The sequence below is a fragment of the Gadus morhua genome, chromosome 7 (genome assembly GCF_902167405.1).
Source record: "Gadus morhua chromosome 7, gadMor3.0, whole genome shotgun sequence".
NCBI lineage: Eukaryota > Metazoa > Chordata > Actinopteri > Gadiformes > Gadidae > Gadus > Gadus morhua.
This window is the reverse complement of record NC_044054.1, coordinates 12,633,223-12,655,065: the sequence shown is the minus strand read 5'-3', so window position 1 is coordinate 12,655,065 and position 21,843 is coordinate 12,633,223. Positions and strand designations below refer to the sequence as shown.

General features: G+C 44.3%; 1 protein-coding gene across 3 annotated transcripts; it reads right to left on the bottom strand.

The window, feature by feature from the left end:
- Window positions 1-600: 600 nt before the first annotated feature.
- ubash3ba (ubiquitin associated and SH3 domain containing Ba) lies at window positions 601-21,390 on the bottom strand. 3 transcript variants are annotated; one of them, XM_030360927.1, is made up of 15 exons: window positions 21,001-21,390; window positions 20,684-20,833; window positions 11,871-11,924; window positions 11,388-11,574; window positions 10,169-10,367; window positions 9,469-9,638; window positions 8,804-9,012; window positions 7,352-7,484; window positions 6,463-6,586; window positions 5,453-5,575; window positions 5,158-5,250; window positions 4,191-4,335; window positions 3,795-3,901; window positions 3,145-3,254; window positions 601-3,025 (listed from the first exon to the last, which is right to left on the bottom strand). In XM_030360927.1, exons 2-15 carry the CDS (start codon window positions 20,812-20,814, stop codon window positions 2,888-2,890), a joined length of 1,923 nt encoding a protein of 640 aa, XP_030216787.1. In that variant the 5' UTR covers window positions 20,815-20,833; window positions 21,001-21,390; the 3' UTR covers window positions 601-2,887. The 3 variants fall into 3 exon arrangements, with proteins under 3 accessions (XP_030216787.1, XP_030216786.1, XP_030216788.1); XM_030360926.1 differs by having other exon boundaries at window positions 20,684-21,390; XM_030360928.1 differs by lacking the exons at window positions 20,684-20,833; window positions 21,001-21,390 and adding an exon at window positions 15,350-15,449.
- Window positions 21,391-21,843: the final 453 nt, after the last annotated feature.

Genomic DNA, 21,843 nt, shown 5'->3' with positions numbered 1-21,843 from the left:
CATTTTGGCAAGCTGACAAAAATGTCCTAAAGTAGCAAAATAGCCCCGTCAATCTTTCATTTGCCATGTTTATCACAACATTGAAAATTATAAATTATTAGTCATCCTACAATTTTCATAGGCAAGGCTAGTGCAAACTCCCAACATCGATATTTTAAAAGAAGACTTTTAAAGAAGACATATCTCTCAACTCCTTACCATGGATAGTACAATTATAAATCATAGCTCACGTCAGTTTGGACCTTCCCGGGACAGAAAACGCTGTATGGGTCCTTACTGAAAATCGTCGGTCGAGTGTTACGTCTTCGTTAATAAAAAGATAAACATGGGATTCCAAATGAACGTCAAAAAACTTGGATAAAATATAATTGCGGCGTTGTGGGGCCACCTAGTGGCCTACACAAGTGTTGGCCGGCAGTTATGGTTCACAGTCGACATAGCAGCCCGTATCTATTGTTCTCTATTCATATTATAAAATATCTAAAGCATTGAGAGTTGCAGACTTTTTATGGTCAATCAAACAAATTAGATAGAAACTATTACATACCATTCAGCTTATTGCCTAATCACAAATCACAAGGACAGATTTTTGACCACACATTAATGTCACAAACATGTATTTTTATTTTATTTATTTTGTCGGCATCTAAAATAACCAAGCAAATTGACTTAAAAAGAGAAAAAAGTGCATGCTCTGTTCGAGAGTAGGTGCAAGGGAAGCACACTTTTCATCGTGTATATTTTCTTTCATTTTTGTTTAACACTTTGTATACTATCACATTGCAGGCATGTCAGAAGCACAAATGTTCATGTATTTTATGAAATTGATATTGTTGCTCTTTTTGAGAGTAGGTACACTATATGCTCAGCTGTAACAATGATAGTAACACCAAAAAACGATGTGTCATTTTACACAACCAGTAAAAAATAAAAATATTTTATGAGCTATACATTCATAGCTAGAACCTATGTTAAAAGCCAAATCAGCAAGCGATAAATCAGAATTTTAAGTAAATCTACACAGCAATGTTCTGACTTTAAGCCTCTACGGGCAGAACGTGTGTAGGAATGTTCAGAAGATTAATACTTAACAATCCCCATCTTTATGGAGAAATACAAATAAAACCAAACTAAGGGACAGCCTACTCATTGAAGAGTTTGACTGGACAGTAAGGGCTTCTTTTAATTTGATCATTTTTCCTGTACCATTTTGTTTTAAGGCTGTAGTTTCTGAAAATATAGATATACTTTCTTTCTGCACCACTGAACTTAATATCAATAGCATGGAGAGACCCTTCCTCACAGTAGGTATTTTGGTGATGCTCTTGTTCATAGCTAGCCCTATCTAGCTACATGCAGTTCCAAAATACCTCCAATAACAATGAATAAATACACCCTCTATTCAACAATTATTGCTATAGGTGGAGGCCATGGTACCTCATCCCCACTGGGAGCGGTGTTCCCATGATGGGTGTCATTTTCCGTCGTCCTGGTGACTTAAAGAGTTTCCGGTCAACATGACTGACCGACTGAGGAAGGGAAACAGACAAACTCACACAGGGTTGAATGTCAAACTCGGATGTAAAGGACAGCAAACAAAAAAATAATAATTGTTTTGTTTTCATACAAAACCAACATTACTTAAAAACAAATCTTTTCCAGATATAGGGATTTCTTCAAAGACAAATTAAAACGAATGATTCTGTAATCTTGCCAAGGAGCCGATGGCACAGGTAGAAATGCCGAAGACACATGTTCAATCAGTCACATCTTCGATCTCGTCCATCCAGTCACTACATACTTATCCTTCATGACGGCTCTAACCAAATCATATAAATAGGATTATTCTGTGGCATACAACATAACACACAACAGGAAGCGCAACACTTACTGTCATCATCCGCTCTGTTCATAGAAATAAAATGCACCAAACATTAAGGGAGAACGCTTCAAACTGACCAGGACAAAGCACAGGGAGGGAAACCGCACTGAGGTTGTGATGCAGAAGAGACACGACGTCGACGAAGGTAAGTATGAAGGTAAGTAGTCAACGAAAGCACCAACTAAAGCTGTAGAACAAAGTCGTAGCTCCACTGCCTACATTTAGCATCCACTGTATACAATATGGAAATATTGCTTGTGTACGAGGGCCTTAGCGGAAAAAGGCTACAAAAAGCTGTTACGTTTTGGTAAATCTGTGTAAATACGAACACAAAAACCCTTCATGGAGTAGGACTCGCAGGAAGAGTCCCGATGTGTTATGACCCAAACACCGACGCCAGTTCTGCTGGCGTCTGATTGTCAGATAGACCGCGTTTCCACTGTGCTTCATTCCAACAGGAACAGTTGCTTTTCTTAAAATCTAAGGACACTGAACATACCTCTTACTATTTCAATTAAATATATTCTGTCTTCTTCTTGACTCTGCTTTGTTTTGCTTGTCACAGTGTTTATAAAAAAAAGAGGCAGTTGCCACCAGGAGCTCTTGTTCGGGAACGTTCTTAACGCTCACTGCGAGCCTGCACACACAAGTGTTCAACGAGAACCCCGCGGAAAGCGAATCGGACAGTCCATCAAACCGTTGGCGAGCCACCAGTAATAACGCTTGTTCGCCTTTTTCCTAGAAGCTCCCACTCACTTTTCTCTCTCCCTTTTGCTCAGTGCTTGAATGGCCAAAGGGACTGTAACGTAGTCCAATTTGTTCTTGCCGTTTCCTCATAAATACAGTACCTTCTTCTCATTCACGAGCAGTTCATTAAGTTCAGCGAAACGGGTGGCTGGATGGGTGAGCGGATAAAGCGTTTGAGGGCTAATAATAAATATTAATTTCAGACGAGCACCCGGACAACAGGCGTCCACACAGCACCTCTCTGTCGCCCTCTTCCTCTCAGTCCTGCAGAAGCATTTCCCTCCAGTTGAAGCTGTGGTTGGGTCCGTGTGTCAGCGGCAAGATGGGTGGGTCAACCAGTTGCCAAACCCCCGTCTCCCCCAGCTCCTCGCAGGCACAGAAGCCCAGGTAGGGAATCTGAAGAGAGAGAGAGAGAGTGAGTGAGAGTGAGTGAGGGAACAGACTACGACAAAATTAGAAAGTATGACAAAACAAATGATAAGAAAACAGTGGAAGGAGCAGGCTCTCACACCGACCTTTCGGACGACCTGGACAAAGTCCTTGGCGTTCTGGGGACTCAGACCTTGCATCTGGCGAGTGCAGGCCTCCAGGGACGAGGCGTGAGCCACGATCAGCACCGTATCTCCTGTCAGACAGAGGCGTGGCTTCACAAAGCACTCTCAGGGCCATTCTAACACTTTTACCCTTCTACCTAACTTCTCCTTTATGTACAATGGAGACACGACTTAAATACCGGAACCAAGGTGGTACGTCTGTTTATGAAGGCGGTTCAACTATATCTTCATGTTTTTTGTGATCGAGCGACTAGGGACCAAAGATTCGAGGAAGAACACGTATTTGAAGAGCAGGACACAAGGACACCATCGCGGTGAACCAAACGCACGCAAGGGGCGGAACTGAGATCCCCCCATTAGAAGGTCACACAATGTCACTGTTTTTTTTGGAGTTTCATACCCTGCCGACCGTTGTCATGAGGCTCAGTTTTCGGTTTTCAGTTTCATACACCCTGACCGTTGTCATAAGGCTCAGTTTTCAGTGGCGAAAGCGTCAACATAGTGTGGAAGAATGGTAATAACAGAGACTGCAGCGTTGAAACGCTCAGGGGGTCATCCACACTGACAAGGAAAAAACTAAATGGCTGTGGGTTTGTAGTGCGTTTCCGTACCCAGGTTGTTGCACTCGGACAGGATCTCCCGGGTCACCTGGAAGCTCCTGCTGATGTAGGTGTCGTAGGACTCCGACACCACCAGCTTACTGATGGGGATATGAGGTCTATGGGGAGAGGGGGGGGCATGAGAACAGACAAAATGGATTTCCCTAACTAAGATGCAGAGGTGCAGGGGTGGTGCTTATCTAATAAGCCGGGCGCGGTCTGAAATTAATGGTCTCATACAGAGGCAGGCGCCCGGTCAACCACAACAGAAATTGACGGATGCCTATGGCATTTGGAACACATCACAGACCTACAGCATATCTAAGCGTTAGGACCATCTCATCAATGCCTGCAGTGGGACTGCACCCATTAGGGAAGGACCCAGTGGACCACAGGGGGGGGCAGTACCTGTATGTTGTGTCCACATTCAGGTTGGCGGCGGCCAGCTCCACAGGGGGGATCCAGACGGGGAGGGTTGTGCCAGACACCCACTTGGTCCATTCGAACAAGCCTGGCTCTACGCGGATCCTCGTTTTTCCATCCAGTTGTAGACCTGTGTGGGTGGGGCGTGGGGGACGTAGGTTGGTAAGTCAGTCTGCATGCTAGTTCCGACAAAAAAACACTTCACCACAGACTTCATCGCAAAACTTTTAAACTCTTTTGGCACTACTTTGAGCCAATCAGAAACAGAACTTACTGAGACAGAACAGTAAGATGCTGATGATTTCTGCTTCTTTTTTTTTTTTTTTTATAGGAGCAAAGCCACTTTCACACATGCTGTCCAGCACAGTCGTGTTCCGACCCCATGTAGACATTTTCTACATGGGGTCATTCGCGAATGGGAACAGAATCACGAAAATCAGTACCGCGAATTTCCCCCCCATCAAGTCCTGATGACATTTCCGGAACACTGTTGGTAGTTGTATAAAAAGCAGTAACATTTCCATGAGAGACAGCTATGTCCATCTGACATAAGACGCTCTCACGTTGAGCAAGCGAACCAATCACAAGACTCAAATGATTTTCCCCGAAAGTGGATTTTCTCAATGGCTGGAAACTGGATGGACTCCGAAACAAGGGAACACTCATTCTGTGGGTTTCACGGCGGTGGGCGTCCATAAGTGTTGCATTATCACCTTCTGCTGGACTGTCCCCTTGCCCATCTATTCCAGCATTGCTATGTTCCAGAACCTCACTGTGTGTGTGAATATTGAGCATCAATAGCGATGCCTGAAAGGTTATACTATTACTAAAGCAGTTGACAGGTAATTATGTGTGAAAGAGGCTTAAGGATACTGTTGGCTTATATTGCTGGATAAAAAAAGAGAACCAAGTCAACCTTAAGATAGAAATGTGTGTGAGAACTGGTGCCCACCTTGGAGAATGTTCTGGGCCGTCTGGACGCAGCGCAGTGAGGGAGAGCAGTAGATAAAGTTCACTGTTGTGTGGCTCTCCAAAAGGGCCTCACCTGGTCACCAGAAATAAACATGCTCAGAGACACATCATACACACAAGTATGTTGATATATAAACCAATATCGTAAATGCAAAATATTATGATAATGATAATTACAACCATTCTGGCTTGTAGCGGTTATTTTACATTCCTGTAAAATTAAAGACCTTTTGTTACTTGAAATAAAAGTTGAATAGCATTGTGATGCTACATACCTACGAGGCGGGCCTGTGTCCCACCGAACACAGTGATTGGACAATCTTTATCGTAGTCTCGGTGTCCACCGCTTCTGATTGGCAGGCTGGGCGGCATGTTGAGATTACAGCGAACGTATCGACCTATTAAAAAAAAAAACGTGAAAAATAAATGTCTGGTATGAAGACTTAAGAATGGTAGATGTGATGACTTCACAACCTCACAAGCAGTACATGGACATTCAGAAATGATAAAGAAATGTAAAGAAATTCACACACATCTAGCTTTCTCTGCAGGTGCTGGACAAGTGCAATTAATAACAAACATTAAAGTGTTGAGTAAGTCTGCATACTGTTTAATGCTCCGAAGTCCTTTATTTTATGTTTATCGCATCGGTTTTCACTGCAATAGAGCGACAAAGATCCAAATGTTAAAAGGTGATATTTTGTGTATATTGTTGAAAATAACCTCTTGGGAGCACGAAAACAATGTAAACGTTAAAGAGCACCCATTATGCTTTTTCGACTTTTATGACCTATAAACATTGTTATAATGATTTATAGTCCCGTTTTAAGCATCCTAAAGTGTCAAATAAGGACGTACATGCATTAAGACGTATTCCCTGCTGACCGTCTGGGGTGGCTGTGCAGAGCGCTAAACACTAGGGACGCCGGTAGCCATTCACTTGTTCCAATTTCCGGGATTTATCTACGTAGAACAATCCAGATTTTCCAGGTATGGTAATGCTGCAACATGCTCTTCCGGAAGGTAGCCAATCACAACGGAGTAGGGTTGGAAGGAGGGGGGCGAGGGGGCGGAGGAGGACGAGGCCGAGTGTTGACAGAGAATGCTGAAAGCGCCCAGATGAGAGGAAGAGTTTCCCGAAAATCAAGATCGTTTTTTTGTGCTGTGATTCGTGTCAGGTTGCTCTATAGGAGTCATTAATAAGAAACGAAGACCAGAAAAGCAGTTCAATAGGAGCTCTTTAAGTTAACTGCCGTCGCATGCACACCACGCCCCTCCGACTGACCTTTGGTGTCGAAGCACTGAGTGATCCAGTGTTTGCCGAACACCACGTCCATCCGCTCGCCATGGCGACACACAAACAGGCTCCTCTTGGGCAGACTGGACTGCTCGCTGCCGGCCCTCAGCAGCTACCAGAGGGCACAAGACGCTCATCACCCACACTGACAGCAGCCAGCTGTACATCAGAGACATGGCAGCAATCAAGCCTCGTCAAGTCCCCGAGGCACTGGTACGTCGACATTACCGGTAGCTCAAAAAAAACCTTGGCGAGACTAGTACCTATGGGCCGGTTGCCATGGCGACCACCGAGGATCCAGTGGAGGCACAGAAACATACCGAACACGTTATATTTGTGTATTGTATTTCTATAATTTTTAAGGACAAGTGGGAGTGAAAGGATGAGTGTTGCTTCCGAATGCAACAGGATGCTAGGTTTGTGAATAGACGTGGGAGGTGAAACGTCAAGGAAAAAGTATTGATTAGCACGGCGTCAGAATCAATATAATGTGCGGTTGGAACACTATGTAGGTATGCATTAACACAGTGTCATAAAAGCTTTACAACACGGCTGAGACCAAATGAGCAGTCGATGCAGAAATCAATTTTATTTTCGTTGTAAAAAGGACAACACCGTAACACATTTAAAAAGGCTTTTCATAAACACACATGTATTGCTGACAGCTAAAAGGCCAATAGTACTATAACATAACACGCTGCCTCAGGCTAACAGCTAAAAGGCCCACAGTACTATAACATAACACGCTGCCTCACGCTAACAGCTAAAAGTCCCACAGTACTATAACATAACATGCTGCCTAACGCTAACAGCTAAAAGGCCCATAAAATGACATGCTAGCTCTTGCTAACAGCCCCAAAGTGCAGGGAAGTGATACCTGCATGGGTGTAGTGAGGACGCTGAGGCCAGCCAGGTCTCCCAGGCTGTCGAGCAGTTGTCCGTCTAACAGCAGGCTGTCAGCCCGACCGCCTGGGTCTGGTGGGGGGGCTCCGTTGAGGAACGAATGAGACCTGATGAACATCACACCAAAGAGAGGTAATCAACCTCATGGTCTTGAACATGGCTCACATAACTCAAATTTTAATGCCGCTTAATAACTGCTCTAGTGTTTCTTTCAATGTTTTCCAGCGAAATTACTGCTCTTTGTCATGCTGACTTTTTGCCTTAATGGCTTCCATGACTGAGCAATGTAGCAGTAATGTTTTGGGTAATTTGCAGTGGTTTGCAAAATTGAGAACTAAAGAATGTGGCAGCAAAGCTTTGCCTAACCTTTATAAAATATGACCTGCCTGATTATGTTCAAAGTTATCCATCTTTGAAAAAAATATCATGTGAGAGAAAGGGAAGTCAACACAACAAGATAAATACAGACGGACAGACACCGAGAGAGATAAACTTAGACAGAGTAAGCAACAAACAGGCAGGGAAGGAGTGAGAGACGGAGGCAGACAGCGATAGAGAGACATAGACAGAAGGAGCAACAAACAGACAGAGAAGGAGTGAGAGACAGAGAGAGACATAGACAGAGAGAGCAACAAACAGATAGAGAAGGAGTGAGAGACAGAGAGAGAGAGAGAGACAGACAGAGAGAGCAACAAACAGACAGAGAGAGTGAGAGACAGAGAGAGAGAGACATAGACAGAGAGAGCAACAAACAGACAGAGAGAGAGAGTGAGAGACAGAGAGAGAGAGACATAGACAGAGAGAGCAACAAATAGAGAAGGAGTGAGAGACAGAGAGAGAGAGACACAGACAGAGAGAGCAACAAACAGACAGAGAAGGAGTGAGAGAAAGAGAGAGAGACATAGACAGAGAGGGCAACAAACCGACAGAGAGAGAATGAGAGACAGAGAGAGAGAGACATAGACAGAGAGAGCAACCAATAGATAGAGAAGGAGTGAGAGACAGAGAGAGAGAGAGACATAGACAGAGAGAGCAACAAATAGATAGAAAAGGAGTGAGAGACAGAGAGAGAGACAGACAGACAGAGAGTGAAAAACAAACGGAGTGAAAGAAAGAGACAAAGACAGAGAATTAAAAACATGAAAGAGATTGTGAGAGACAGACCGAGACATAGTCGAAGACAGAGAGAGATAAACAGACAGAGAGAGCGAAAAACAGACAGAGATTGAGAGACAGAGACATGGACAAACAGACAGAGGGCATGAGAGACGAAGACAGAGACATGGACAGACAGAGAGAGAGTGAGAGACGGGGACATGGACAGAGACATGGATAAACAGACAGAGAGATAGAGAGACAGAGACAGACACAGGCAGGGAGACGGAGAGGCGACTAAACCAGCTGTGCGGTGCTCGACCGCCCTCACCCGTGGACCACCCAGGTCTCACACTCGTCGGCCCGGGTGACGTAGTTCTCGGGCAGCAGGCCCGACAGCCCCGTGCCCTGGGAGCTCCCATAGACCCAGCCCTCGCTGGCGCTGGCCTGCTCCACGGCGGACATGAACACAAAGTCACCCGGCACCAGCTCCAGCTCGTCGTCGTTCTGGGGCGTGTACGGGTACATGACCTGCAGCGTCTGGGGGTCCACCAGACACACGCATGTTTGTTAGCAGGCGTTCGGCTGATGAGATGTCGCTGCAAAACTCTCATTTTTGCATGGTTTTCTTGTTTTTTTGACAGTGAAGAGAGACAGGCTGTGGTCGGATCGAAAGCGGTGTCGTTACAAGGCCTACTAGCTACGTGGTTATCGCACAGGCGCGGAAAGCCGTGAAGCCGCCCACTGCTGAGAGACCTTTGAGTTTAAAGAATTCTCAGGCTTTGCAAGATCAACCTGCATGCATTGTATCATAGTGACACTTCCCCCACCCTTTGAATGTGGCCTCTGTGTGCAGACCCAGTACAGTCACTGGTCACGTACGGTCTACTTTCGTATGTCATAAGAGGTTAGAAAGCCATCGGATAACCAGAACCCCTTCTCGGTGAGCACAGGGAAAACCCATCAGAGTCAGAGTGGGCCGGGGCAGGTCCTCACCTCGTGGTTGGCGAATCGGATGTCCCGCGAGAACATGACAGCCAGCCAGTCACAGCCCACGGACACGTCCATGCTCTTGGCCAGCTTCTCCAGAACAGGCAGGTGATTGGCCTGGAACTGGTAGGCCAGGGTGACGTGGAGCTGCTTCTTGTGCGGTTCGATGTGGACGTCTGGGAAAAAAATATAAAAACAAACAATATTAAACTATAAACCTTAAGCCAGGTTTTAAAACGCTGTTCAATAGCTCTACTCCAATTGATTACAGACAATGAAGAAAATGGATGTAAAATGTGTTACAACAAGTGTCCCTAGGAGAACTAGACGGGGGCAGGATAGTGTGGTGACTAGGGGGTTTGAATCCCAGCCGAAGTTTCTGGGCTCATTCCCAGGTCTCCCCAATGTCTAACTCTGAGCATTCACAACGAAGAACCTCGACTGTCTCCTTATACTACAGCATTTTTGAATGCTGGATCCTGATTGGTCAATAACATTTCAAGGGTGTGCATTATCTGCACACCCTGAATAATTGGGTTTCAAATGAAAACACCAACAACCGTCAAATACAACTATTGATATGTGTCCTGATAACGCAGAAACAATATCCTCAAAAGGGCAGAAGAATATATTTATTTCAGCTGACTGGGTGAATAATCCAAAATCGAGTCGACAAATTGACCTCATATCTAATAACTGAGCGCACCTGCTTTGGAGGCGGCCTCCGTGGCAAACTCGGAGGCAAAGCTCTTCAGCACCTCGGCCACATGCTCGTCCACGAACAGGCCGATGAAGTTGGAGGAGGTGTAGAGCTTTAGGTTGAGGGTCGCGGGGAAGCGGCCCCGCCAGGAGGCCATGGTGGCCTGCAGCGCCTCCGTGAGCGCCTCCACCTTCCCGTCCGCACACTGAGCACCACGGTGGGGACAAGAACCGGACAGAAGTGAAACCAAACGCTCGTTAAGGAACGGACCCACGAGCCAGACAGTCTGCGGTTTGATCTGGGTGAACGGGGGCCTTTCACTCCGTTTCACTGCATAGCGGTTGAGCGACAGGATTGGTGGCCTCTAGATTAGTTATTGATGAAAAAGTATTTCTTAAAAGGGGCACTTCTGTGTCAATGTGTTGATTTATTGGAGCTTGATCGAGGGAAACACACAAGCAGCATTTACCAGTAGGTGTGATGTAAATGAAGGAAGTGAAATGTTCAAAAAAATGGACTAAACTATGAAGTGGTCATCTAAAGAAAGCCTTTATCAAGGATTCATTTTAGGACATTTTGTAAGTGGTTTACCGTATGGTGCCATTTTGTACAGACTTTTTTTTAACTTCTTTGGAGGGATGTTTATACTATACGTCGGTAGACGATGAACTCGTAACATGTCACTGTAAGTGTCTCTTTGTTCGAACCAAACAGGGTTAGAGGAAACTAAACTAAAGCTAGTCTATAATAATAACTGAGCCCGTCTTGTGATTAGCAAAGGAGTGATGCATGGTTTGCTGCTTGATAGGATTTAGTTTACGGGTAGTTTATTTGCTTGATCAAATGCAATCAAATAAATACCGACTTTTGAAGTTTTACCACTCAATAAATATTGTGCCCTATACCAATATTTAAATTCACTGCACCAAGATACAAGACATCTGTGTGGTCATGTGCTGTGAAGCATGCATCCATGTACAAGTCAAAATCATGCATATTCCTGCCAATCATCACACCATCTGGGACTCTCTGCTTGTGTGTGTGCTAATCAATAGAATCAGATGGTGTCCGCCTTATGATTTTATTAACCGCACGCAAACAAAGGCACACACACACACACACACACACACACACACACACACACACACACACACACACACACACACACACACACACACACACACACACACACACACACACACACACACACACACACACGACTGACCATGAAGAACTGGCAGAGGGTGATGTGGGGGAAGATGTTGTGAGCCTTGTTCTTGCCGCAGGTGAGGCGAGACTGCTGCCAGTACTGGGTGAGCTGGTGCAGCAGAGGCCCGGTGGGCCGCAGGTACAACACATACTCCCTGGGCAGCGGGTCGTCCAGGAAGGGGTCGTCCACGTGGGAGAAGAGCCTGGGTCGAGGGGGGGCAACACACCGGGTCGTCACAGAGGGTTCACCCAAACGGACCCACCCATGGAGGTACTTTTGTCACACGAACCCCCAAACAATATGTGTGATAAAATAGGACAGAGCTACTGCTATTACCATCCATCACAAAGTGAGATGATTAAAATGTCACAAAACATACAAATTACAAGACAGGTGAGCATGCACATTGACTACAATACAAAAGGCACTATAGCGTGGTTGACTCATGTGGCTTGCTTGCATGCAAGTGCGTGTGCATGTGTGTGTGTGTCTTCTCACCAATCACACGCTGCCTGGACGTTGCGGCTCCCAGTGGAGACCAGAGCTTTCAGCCTGCACATAGAGACACACCAGTCAATGTTGACTTTTATAATCAAACTACAGCATGTTTATTGAAAGACCGAAGGCAGGTGTGTGATGTCTCAACAGACAAACAACGTTTGGCACCTGAAATACAGAAATGGTGTGCTTGCCATAGTTACCATTGAATAATAGCATAGCAGCATAGATAATAAGGGTCTGATTTATTCAGCACCTTGATGCTGCGTCACACTTGAGAGTGAAGCTGACCTCAATTTATCCAGACATCGCAGGACTGTGTTCGCAGAGGCAGCCGCAGATGCCTCATGAGGCTTATGGAAGTGCAGTTATCAACGGGCAGGCCAACTTTTAATAGTAGTTGTATTTAGCCTAAAATTTTCAAACAGGTTGTTGGTACGCAGTTGTTATTCTTAATGTTCTCACTTGTGTGCGTGTCTGTTCTAGTGCTAACACTTTGTACGGACGACCACAGTTAACAATAAATAATATTATTTTTAAGAATAAATGTGCCTCCTGTGTGAGCTGTGTGTAGCTGACTAGGGCTGCAGGCCTACGCTACTGTGTTCTGTATTTTATAACATCTGTCATGATGATGGTACTTGGGGAGACAAACATTTTCTGAGGTGGTACGCGGTTTAAAAAGTTTCAGAACAACTGGTTTACAGGCATGATTAATAACATGCATGACCAACTTTCTTCATGGTACCCTCCAACAAGCCAGCGGAGGACCTGAGATCATCCAGGTCATCACCCAGTAGGTAAGGTGGGTTAAAGAGAGCATCACAAACACTAGCCAACTATACCAGACAGTAAGTCTATTCTCTGCTTACATTGGCCACGTAAAATAGGATTATAGCAAAAACTGGCACTGTCAAAAATATTAGACAACAAATCAATAAATGCTAATACCGTCTTTACATTGGAGATGTACCAGGGCTTGGCTTGTTCTGTTTTGCGTACTGTATTCTCCTGAGAAATGAAACCCTCCTGATAATAACCACCAAAAACATCGATACCTCCTGTTCACTTGTCTACTGAAGTTCCCTTCCCCGTGCTGATTGCATTTCTCCTAATGAGAGCTCTGAATCTAATCAGATCCTTTTTATACGAGCCGTGTTATGATAGGCTGTCCGACCTGCCTCTCCCCGGGATGGGTACAGACACCCAGGGGGAGAGGCGCTCACAGCCTGGAGGAGGTGTCTCAACACCTGTCGGTATAGAGCTGTCTAGGGAGGTACAGGAGAGGGGCCCGCCAAGCAGGGTCTCAACAGGTTTAAAATTGAATTTCTGTGGGCTACAGTTCATTTTACTATTCGCAAAAAGACGACTGCATGGGATTTACCAAGAGTTTGATTTCAGCCCCGTGTGAAAGGCTTCAGGGTGCATACAGAGCGAGTACAGCTGCCGAGAAGGGAGCAGGATCTCACTCACACAACGGAACCCAGTTTGGAAACGTGTAATGAGGTTAGCGCAGCAGCGGAGGGGCTCTGACTGACCCAGCCAGTCACAAAAGGTAAGTCACAGGCTCAACGCCCACGCGGCCTGCAAACAAAAGCCGCCGTGTTCACACCGCAGCTCACACCACGGCGAGCGAGCACATGGTAATGATCTACGAGTCGAACAAATAGCAGGAAGTGGTCGCAGTGTTCCCTACAGGCCCCAGCGAGAGACAGAAATCATTGACAAGTGGTGGGCTTTGCGAACACGTCTCTGGGCCATACTTCCACTTCTAGCCCTAGTCGAACCTTTCATCCAAAGTGACATTCAGTGCATTCCTGCAGATGCGTGTGCTTCCTGAGCAGGGAGTGGGTAGGGCAGCATCTCGCTCAGGGATTCCTGCGGATAGGTTGCGGACATTGGAGATCAGAACCTGTACCTTTTCCTGTCTGGGCGTGGCGCACGTTACCGATGGTTGAACCCTCTTTCTATCAAGATAGATAGATGAGTGTCATGCACATCCACTGCTGCCACAGAGCTATTTTTAGATGTGTCCCAGTGAGAGGGCCCTAGATACAGCACAGTGGCCTCCACCCCGGGGCCATGAACCCCCCCGCCCCCCCCCCCCCGACAGACCAACACACGCTGGCAGAGCGTGGGTTCAATCCCGCCCCCGCCAGATGGGTCACCCAGATTCATCTTACACATGCTGGTAGACGCGGTCTGCTACAGTAGTCTTGCAGCAGACCGCGTCTACCAACACGTGGAAGACTCGCAGAGACATTAAAATAAACGTGTCCTCGCGGGGGCTTTTGTCTCAGCACGTGTGAAGAGAGACTCAGAGTGTTGCTACAGGATGTGGACGGCCACAGCGGGGCTCGAGAGCTCGAAGAAAGAAAAGATTAAATAAGTGAGCGGAAGGATACGGCGTCGAGTCGCTGAGGGCGGTGCGGAGCGGAGACTGGGCTGGACGGGATTACAGGGCTACAGCTGGGACTTATACCCCCCCACCCCCATCGCCACCCCGTCTAAAGGGGGGACGGAGAAGACGACACGGTGCCCTGCTCTGATCCGTTGTTCTCCGTCACGTGTCCTTATGTCACAAAAAAAGACTAAAAGCTCCATCTGTATTTTGTAATGCATTACATTAGCGCTGTTACTTTGTACTTTGTGTTACTTTTATTGCCATTGACGTTTGTAATCTTAACATTTAGTACATCGTACCGCATCTTCTAAAAGAGGTCAATGGCTCAGCAATTTTTAGAGTCAACCATTGAGCTATTTACAAATCATCCTCTGATACTGATAAGGATGTCAGAGCCAGAAAAAGGCAACAATGCAGCAGAAGGTTGATTGCACAAGGTCGGAGTAAAACAGTTTTTTCCCCTAAATAATAAGTGTGGGGCTAAGACGTAAAGTCCCCACTTGGCTCCGAGCAGGAACTGAGTGATTTATTTATAAACTGCATTTCCTGTTCGGTGTAACTCGAGGATGAGAAGGTCGGGCGAGGGAGCGATGGAGGAGAAACAGATCACGGTCCTTTGTTTATGCCAACGCTTTTGAGCGTGGCAAAAGGTGTGATTCGTTGGGGGCCGAATCACATGGTCCTCTTTGAATTAAAAACGGCAAATGTTAATATCAGCCGTAACCCGATCATAGCCTCAGTGCAGTGAGTACGTGATCATTAACGTTTTTGATCAACACCGGAAGTTCACAAACATCCCCTTTTTCTAACTGGTTGATTTGTGGTTTGACCAGGTTTAAGTTTATTCTATAAACTGAGCATTGAGCAACCAAGATGTTTGAACGCTGAGGTCTATGGTTCGGCTCTTCTGCTATACATGAATCTTAGCAACATTAACAGGAAGTTGCATTGGAAGAGCTGATGCAGAAGTGCATAATTGCGTGTTCACGAATCCAACGGGAAGTTTAGCGTTTAGTTAACGTAGTAGTAGCATATAAATCGGAACTGACAAATCCTGTCACGTCTCAATTCTTACATAGACACAAAGTTTGTGGGTTTGTGTGTTAAAACTCCAAGAGCCCCGTGTTGCCAGCCGCCCCTCCCAGGTCCAGCTCCCTCTCGCTCTCTCTGTGGAAATCAACATTTCCTGTTTACGGGCCAGCGGCGTGCACACGTATCACAGCAACAGCAGTGTGCTCGTGCACGAATCAGGACCGCAGTCAACGCCGTATTCTTGGGGGAGCCCCGTGGAACATGTTCTCCTCAAACACCAGATGGACTCCCCTCTGAAGGAACACACACACACACACACACACACACACACACACACACACACACACACACACACACACACACACACACACACACACACACACACACACACACACACACACACACACACACACACACACGTATATGCCTTGTGGTAGACCATAAAGTATTGCGTGTCAATATCACCATAATGCCCTCTATTAAGCTGCGTCCCTCTGCACTCGTCGTAGAGTTAAAGTGCAGCAGGCCGACTGCTGGGGACCTCTGGCAGTGAGGACCTAGCTTGTTACAGCACAGATGCAGGCTGGGGGTGGGGGGTGGGTGAAATCACATTTTAAATGATAATATGAGGAGACCCGCCTTATAACGACAGATATAAGCTTGGGGGGGGGGGGGACTGTGAGGCCCTACCTTGTCAACACACACAGACTGAGGGGAGAACATTTAAATTGACCATATTGGTTGATTCGTTCCTGTGTGGCCTCTGGAGATGGAGCGCTGTGTATTCATCATGCTCATATTCATGGCACTCTGGAGCTAAACCAGTGGAATACCGGGAGGGGAGTGACAGGGAGCTCTCTAAATGGAAGTTCTTATTTTGTGGTTTCTATCACGGTATTTCCTTTTTTCAAGGTATTTTGTTACATGTCACTCTAACAAATATGTGAATTGTCCACCTCTCCATCTTCCTTAATAAGGCCCACTCACACAAAGCCCCTCCCCTGACAGGGAATTCCTCAAAATGGTTAGGGAACGCAAGACGACCTCAGCCAACAGATCCTAGTTGGACAAGAAAATCTCACGTTGAGCTGATCTACGATACCAGGTTCATTTCAATGCAAATATTGTAAATATTAGATCAAACTAGAAAATGCATTTCCTGAAGAAAATGCGGTGAGTGCTGTTGTACAGTGAGGTTGAAAATATTTTTTGATAAAGCCACATAGATGAAAGACACAAAGAAACAAGTTAAAAAGTTTAAATGGAGTAAACAATGTAAACATGCACACCATTTAAGAAATATAAATGGTTTGAAACAAATAAAGTGAAAGCTGAATGAAAAGCGCAAAGCTGTGCTAAAAATGCAGAAATGTAAAATTAATTGAACTGAAGAATCTGAAAGGTCAAATGTATTGCCCTGCACGTGTGTGTGTGTGTGTGTGTGTGTGTGTGTGTGTGTGTGTGTGTGTGTGTGTGTGTGTGTGTGTGTGTGTGTGTGTGTGTGTGTGTGTGTGTGTGTGTGTGTGTGTGTGTGTGTGTGTGTGTGTGTGTGTTTAAGAGGAGCATCAAGTAAATCAATGAGACCAACTGAAAATGAAGCCGGTATGTGATTCTGAATAAAGTTTAAATTATATCGAAATTTCGTTTGGATATTATTGAAGATACAAGTGTGTCGATTTGTTAAATGGTTTGAACAAAGCTAAACGGTTGAAAAGTGATTGAGTTACGATGTCTTAAGAAGTAGGAGTGTCCGAATGGGCAGACGTCTTCAATGAAAACAGCTGAAAACAAAGCCGGTATGAAACTAAAACTGTGATTCTGAAGAAAGTTTAAATCATATCGAAATTACGTTTAGATATTATTGAAGATACAAGTGTGTAGATTTGTCAAATGGTTTGAATGAAGATAAACGGTTGAAAATTGATTTAGTTATGTCTTAAACAGTTGAAGTACCAGAGGACGGACCTACTCACAGTGCCTCAGCTTCAACAGGTAAATGTAAGCATTGTGTGAGAGATTATTGTCCACCCAATTGAACCCTTATCTTTCGCTACAAGTTGTGTGCTTTACGTGTCATTACGGGTTAATGGGCAAGCGTTTGCTTCCTCTTGTAACTTTACTGACTGACTGACTGTTAACAGTTGTTTTCCAGAAGGGTAGCATAGAGAAATTAATAATTAGAGCTGGATTATGCAGAAAAAACCAAAGACTTCCTTTGAGAAGCAAATGTTCCTTTTGCTTCAAATACATGACTTGTGTCTAGCTTTTGGTCGTTTCCTTGGGGACATCAGGAATAACAAAATACGTTCAGCTAACCAAAACTCGAGCTCTTAGCTAAAGGAACGTTTGAGCATTTTGTAGAAATCTCAAGCAGAAATATTTACCAGACAGCAAGGGGATAGCCGTCGAGAAAAAATACATGTTGCTGCCCTCCAACCAATCAGTTGCTGCTACATGATTTGTTTAGAGGTGAACGCCTCTAACTTTGTTAGAGAGGAACACCTCTAACAAAGAAGTTAGAAGTGTGGCTAGCAAGTCATCGACTGCATGAAGTCCAGAAAAGCCTTCTTTTGAGTGCCACAGCATATCCTGTCCTGCATTATATAGTGTTGCATTTGGCTTAATCATCACAGCAAATGTTTTGTCTACCTGTATGAAATCTCTTGAGCTCACGCACTCACACACTCACCATTTCGGCTACTAAAGTTCCAGCGCACAATCACTGTGTAAAGGTCACAAACCATTTCCTGAAATAAGCCATTTCCTCCTGCCCCTTACAAATACAAGCTAACCGATATGGTTTCTGAAAGAGGCTGTGTTACTTCACACATACGTGTGTACAGACAGAGTTTCTTAGCGTATCCGTAGCGATTTAATACCTACAGTATGGTAAACACAGAAAGAGAAAAAAAAAATTGTCAATAGTTCAAGGATGGTTATTAAGAAGCAGCATAGAGATTTCTTAGCAAAAATGATTCAAAGATCTCCATCCATTTTTTATATATATATATATATATATATATATATATATATATATATATATACACACACACACACACACACATATATATATACATACACATATATATATATATATATATATATATATATACATACATACATACATACATACATACATACATACATACATACATACATACATACATACATACATACATACATACATACATACATACATACACACATATATACACACACACACATAATATATATATATATATATATATAATGAATATAGGCTATTCATTCCATTAACTTAATGAATAGCCTATATTCTAAATAGCATCGTTATGATGCAGGTGAGTTTGACCTCTTTGGATGACAACATACTTTCTGAGCATAAGGAGAGTGCCATCTGCCCACCAGCCAATTGATTACCCGATCGGAATCATGAATGACTCAGCATGAAATACTAAACCCAACCGAATTCCCTTCCCAAAAACAGAAACCCTGATTGTGTGTGGATGGTGTGACTCACTCTCCCCATTGGAACAGTCAACCCCCTATTTTTTTTCACAATCCAACCCCTTGTCCCCTTATGCTATGACATAAACGTTTCGCTTCCAGCACCTAAAAATAAAATAACAGACAAATGACCATCTCAATGGAAAGAAATATGCAGTAAGTAGAAAAAAAAAAAATAGAATGGGGATAGCTTTTCTAAGGGCGATAATAAGTTTGGATAAGGTGTAGTGGCAAGAAGAGGCTGAGTCAACAAACCTTTATATAAAGTACCTACCTTTATATATAAATATACACATTTTTAACCTTTATATAGCCTATAGTCACCTTACAAATATAAAACCAACATCAGCAGGCCTTAATATATATTATTAACACTACATAAAACATGCAGTGCAGAGTTATCTGCCTATGCCCTGTCTGAACGTACTTCTACGCAACAAGGCCAATCACATTGGCTTCATGAAAATATGTTTGGGGAGCATTTGGGGTTTGTGTGTACGTGAATCAGGTGTTCGCGTGGCCTATATGAGCAACCTCAGCGTGGAGCCCGAATGACAGGCATGGGGCTACCGTCGTCAACCCCAACACACACACACACACACACACACACGCGCACATACACACACACCTAGAAAACAATGCTACTTAGTGTACATGGTCATACATTCCCCACTGGAAACTTATTCAGCACTGACTATAGGACTGACTAAGGAGGGGTTTTACTGGTGTAACGACAATCTAGTCTGAGCAGGATAGTCTTGTCTGAGGAGGATAGCATAATGGGCAGGGTGTTCCACTCCAAGACGAAGGTTTTAGTTTCGCCATCCACAGTCAACCTATAGTCATCATTAAGCAAGATGTCGTCACCGTTATCTGTTCCTTAATAACATCATATTTGAATTGACTGTAGATGACTTTGGATAAAAGTGTATGCTTAAAAGAAATGACAAATAATAAGTTATAGTATAATAGGCAATAGTAAACCCTAGTATAGTGGTGGAGACATGGACCAGCTATAGGCTATATGCAATAGGACACCCCACCTCCAAAACACATGATTTTAACAACATTTAAGTTGTATTTGATTAGCGTACAAAGTTGCATTTGTGTTTATTAAAGCGTAGTCCTTTTGGGAACCTAGGCGATGGCTTTCTTGACCCAAACATGAACTTGTTTCCATGCAACCTTTGGCTGCATCAGTATGATCAATGATGCATGTTCAATATGTAGTTTTCGTGAAAGATTTCAGTTTCGTGAAAGATTTCCCTCCAGCATTAATGCTTTTTTGCCTCCATCGAAATGAACATGATTAATGACTGAATTAGACGTTTTTGTTTTACTTTAACACAAGTAACGTTTGATCATTTCTGACATTGACAGTGGAAAGGGCAACAGTTGGGCCCTTTCCAGTTGGCCATATGGCCCATATTTAGGTTGGATTTTCTAAACATAGCCTATGATATCAAAATAAAATGTTGTGTGAGCTTGCACGTTCGCTCAGTGATAGACACTTAGTAATAATGAATAGTTAATCCATTTTCTATTAATCTGGTAAGTGCATCCCCTTCTGAAATATAACACGGGTTTCTAATCAGGAAACCCCATTAGCACTTACAGCAACAACTGTGAAACTCATGTTAAACAAATGCCATAAGCTTGGCAGGTGGGGGGAAAACCAACAAGGTCAACACCAGGCCATGTGGCACATGCTCAGGCAGTGCCCATACATAGTATGGATGGTGTTGAATCGCTTATGATCTAAAATTATGATCACCACGTATAACACTAGGCAAATAACAGACACATAAGGGGAAGAATAACTGCAACAGTGTGATTAGTCGGTTGCTATTCGTATCACTAATAACTGTGTACAAACGTTGTGTATACTCACGCCCTGGTCTTTGGAAAGCCCATGGAGAGCAGGACGTCCAGGGTGGACGCCCCTTGCTTCACAGTGCCCGGGCGGGTCAGCCGCTGCCTCCGCGGGGTCACTTTGGTGTAGATGTCGTCTTTCGCTGCCATAGCTCACTCAGTCCTATCTCTGGTCAGATCGGAGAGATGAACGCTGGGATGTTGTTTTTTTAGACCAGGGCGGTTTTGGTTAACCCGAACATACACACACAACAACGTAAAGCCCTGAACGAGGGCAGGAACATTTTTGGTGAAATGCTCTGAACCCCAAAAACAAGCTGCCTCTCACAAGCTCACTTTTAATCCATCACAAGCCACGAATCGTTTTTCTCCTCTCCCGAGTAGCGAGGTGAACAAGTTGGGCTACTCCGAGCTCATGACATCCGGTAAACTGGTCTGGATGGTCAGTTCTGGATCTGACTTTACTTCCTTTCTCCACAATATCTTATTTATGAATGGAATTTGAGTGAGAGGAGATTCAGCCCATGGACGGTGGCCGCTCCAATCGCCTTACCCCTTCCTTTAAAGACACAGTGTCCGGTGTCAGCCACTATTTCAAGGCAAAAGTGTATATTAAAAGTTCCAAGATCCTTATATCCATGATTCTGAATATATAAACATTAGACCCCCTGGCTGTCTGACCGACTGCCTCACTGCAGCGTTACTGACTGGATATTAAGAACCATAACTTCCTGTTTGGGTGTACAATGTGGGCGTGATCTTTCCCCGCATGCGCCGTACCAACGAGCCAATCAGAGGGCTGCAATGCTTACCATAGCAACCAAACTGACAGCCTACCATGAGTATATAATGGTTTTTGATCAAGTTTAATTTTTAATTATGTTCTGTGTTCTTCTTTGACATAGGTAGGCGAAGACACGCGTTTTTATAAATCTAACTGATTAAAGCAATTAAAGATACAGCTTCAAGAATCAGAATTATTATAAGGCAGCACACTTTCTAAAAGACAGAACAGCTGATTATCACAAGCAAATTCTGTTTTGCTAAATAAGAAAAAAGATTTGTCATGAATATCAAATGTCCAAAAATCTAAAATATTGTTTTGGATGTTTATGGTATCAAATCAAGATCAACACCAGTTTCATTGCATTCCCAGTCTGAGTCTATACAATTATTTCA

Excerpts from the sequence above, each read along its gene's own strand:
- ubash3ba (XM_030360926.1), bottom strand. The coding sequence starts at position 20,814 with ATGGCAGCGAAAGACGACATCTACACCAAAGTGACCCCGCGGAGGCAG. Across the intron at positions 10,368-11,387 it reads CCCTCTGCCAGTTCTTCATG|TGTGCGGACGGGAAGGTGGA; the intron begins GTCAGTCGTGTG and ends CGTGGTGCTCAG. Across the intron at positions 3,026-3,144 it reads TTGTCCAGGTCGTCCGAAAG|ATTCCCTACCTGGGCTTCTG; the intron begins GTCGGTGTGAGA and ends CTCTCTCTTCAG.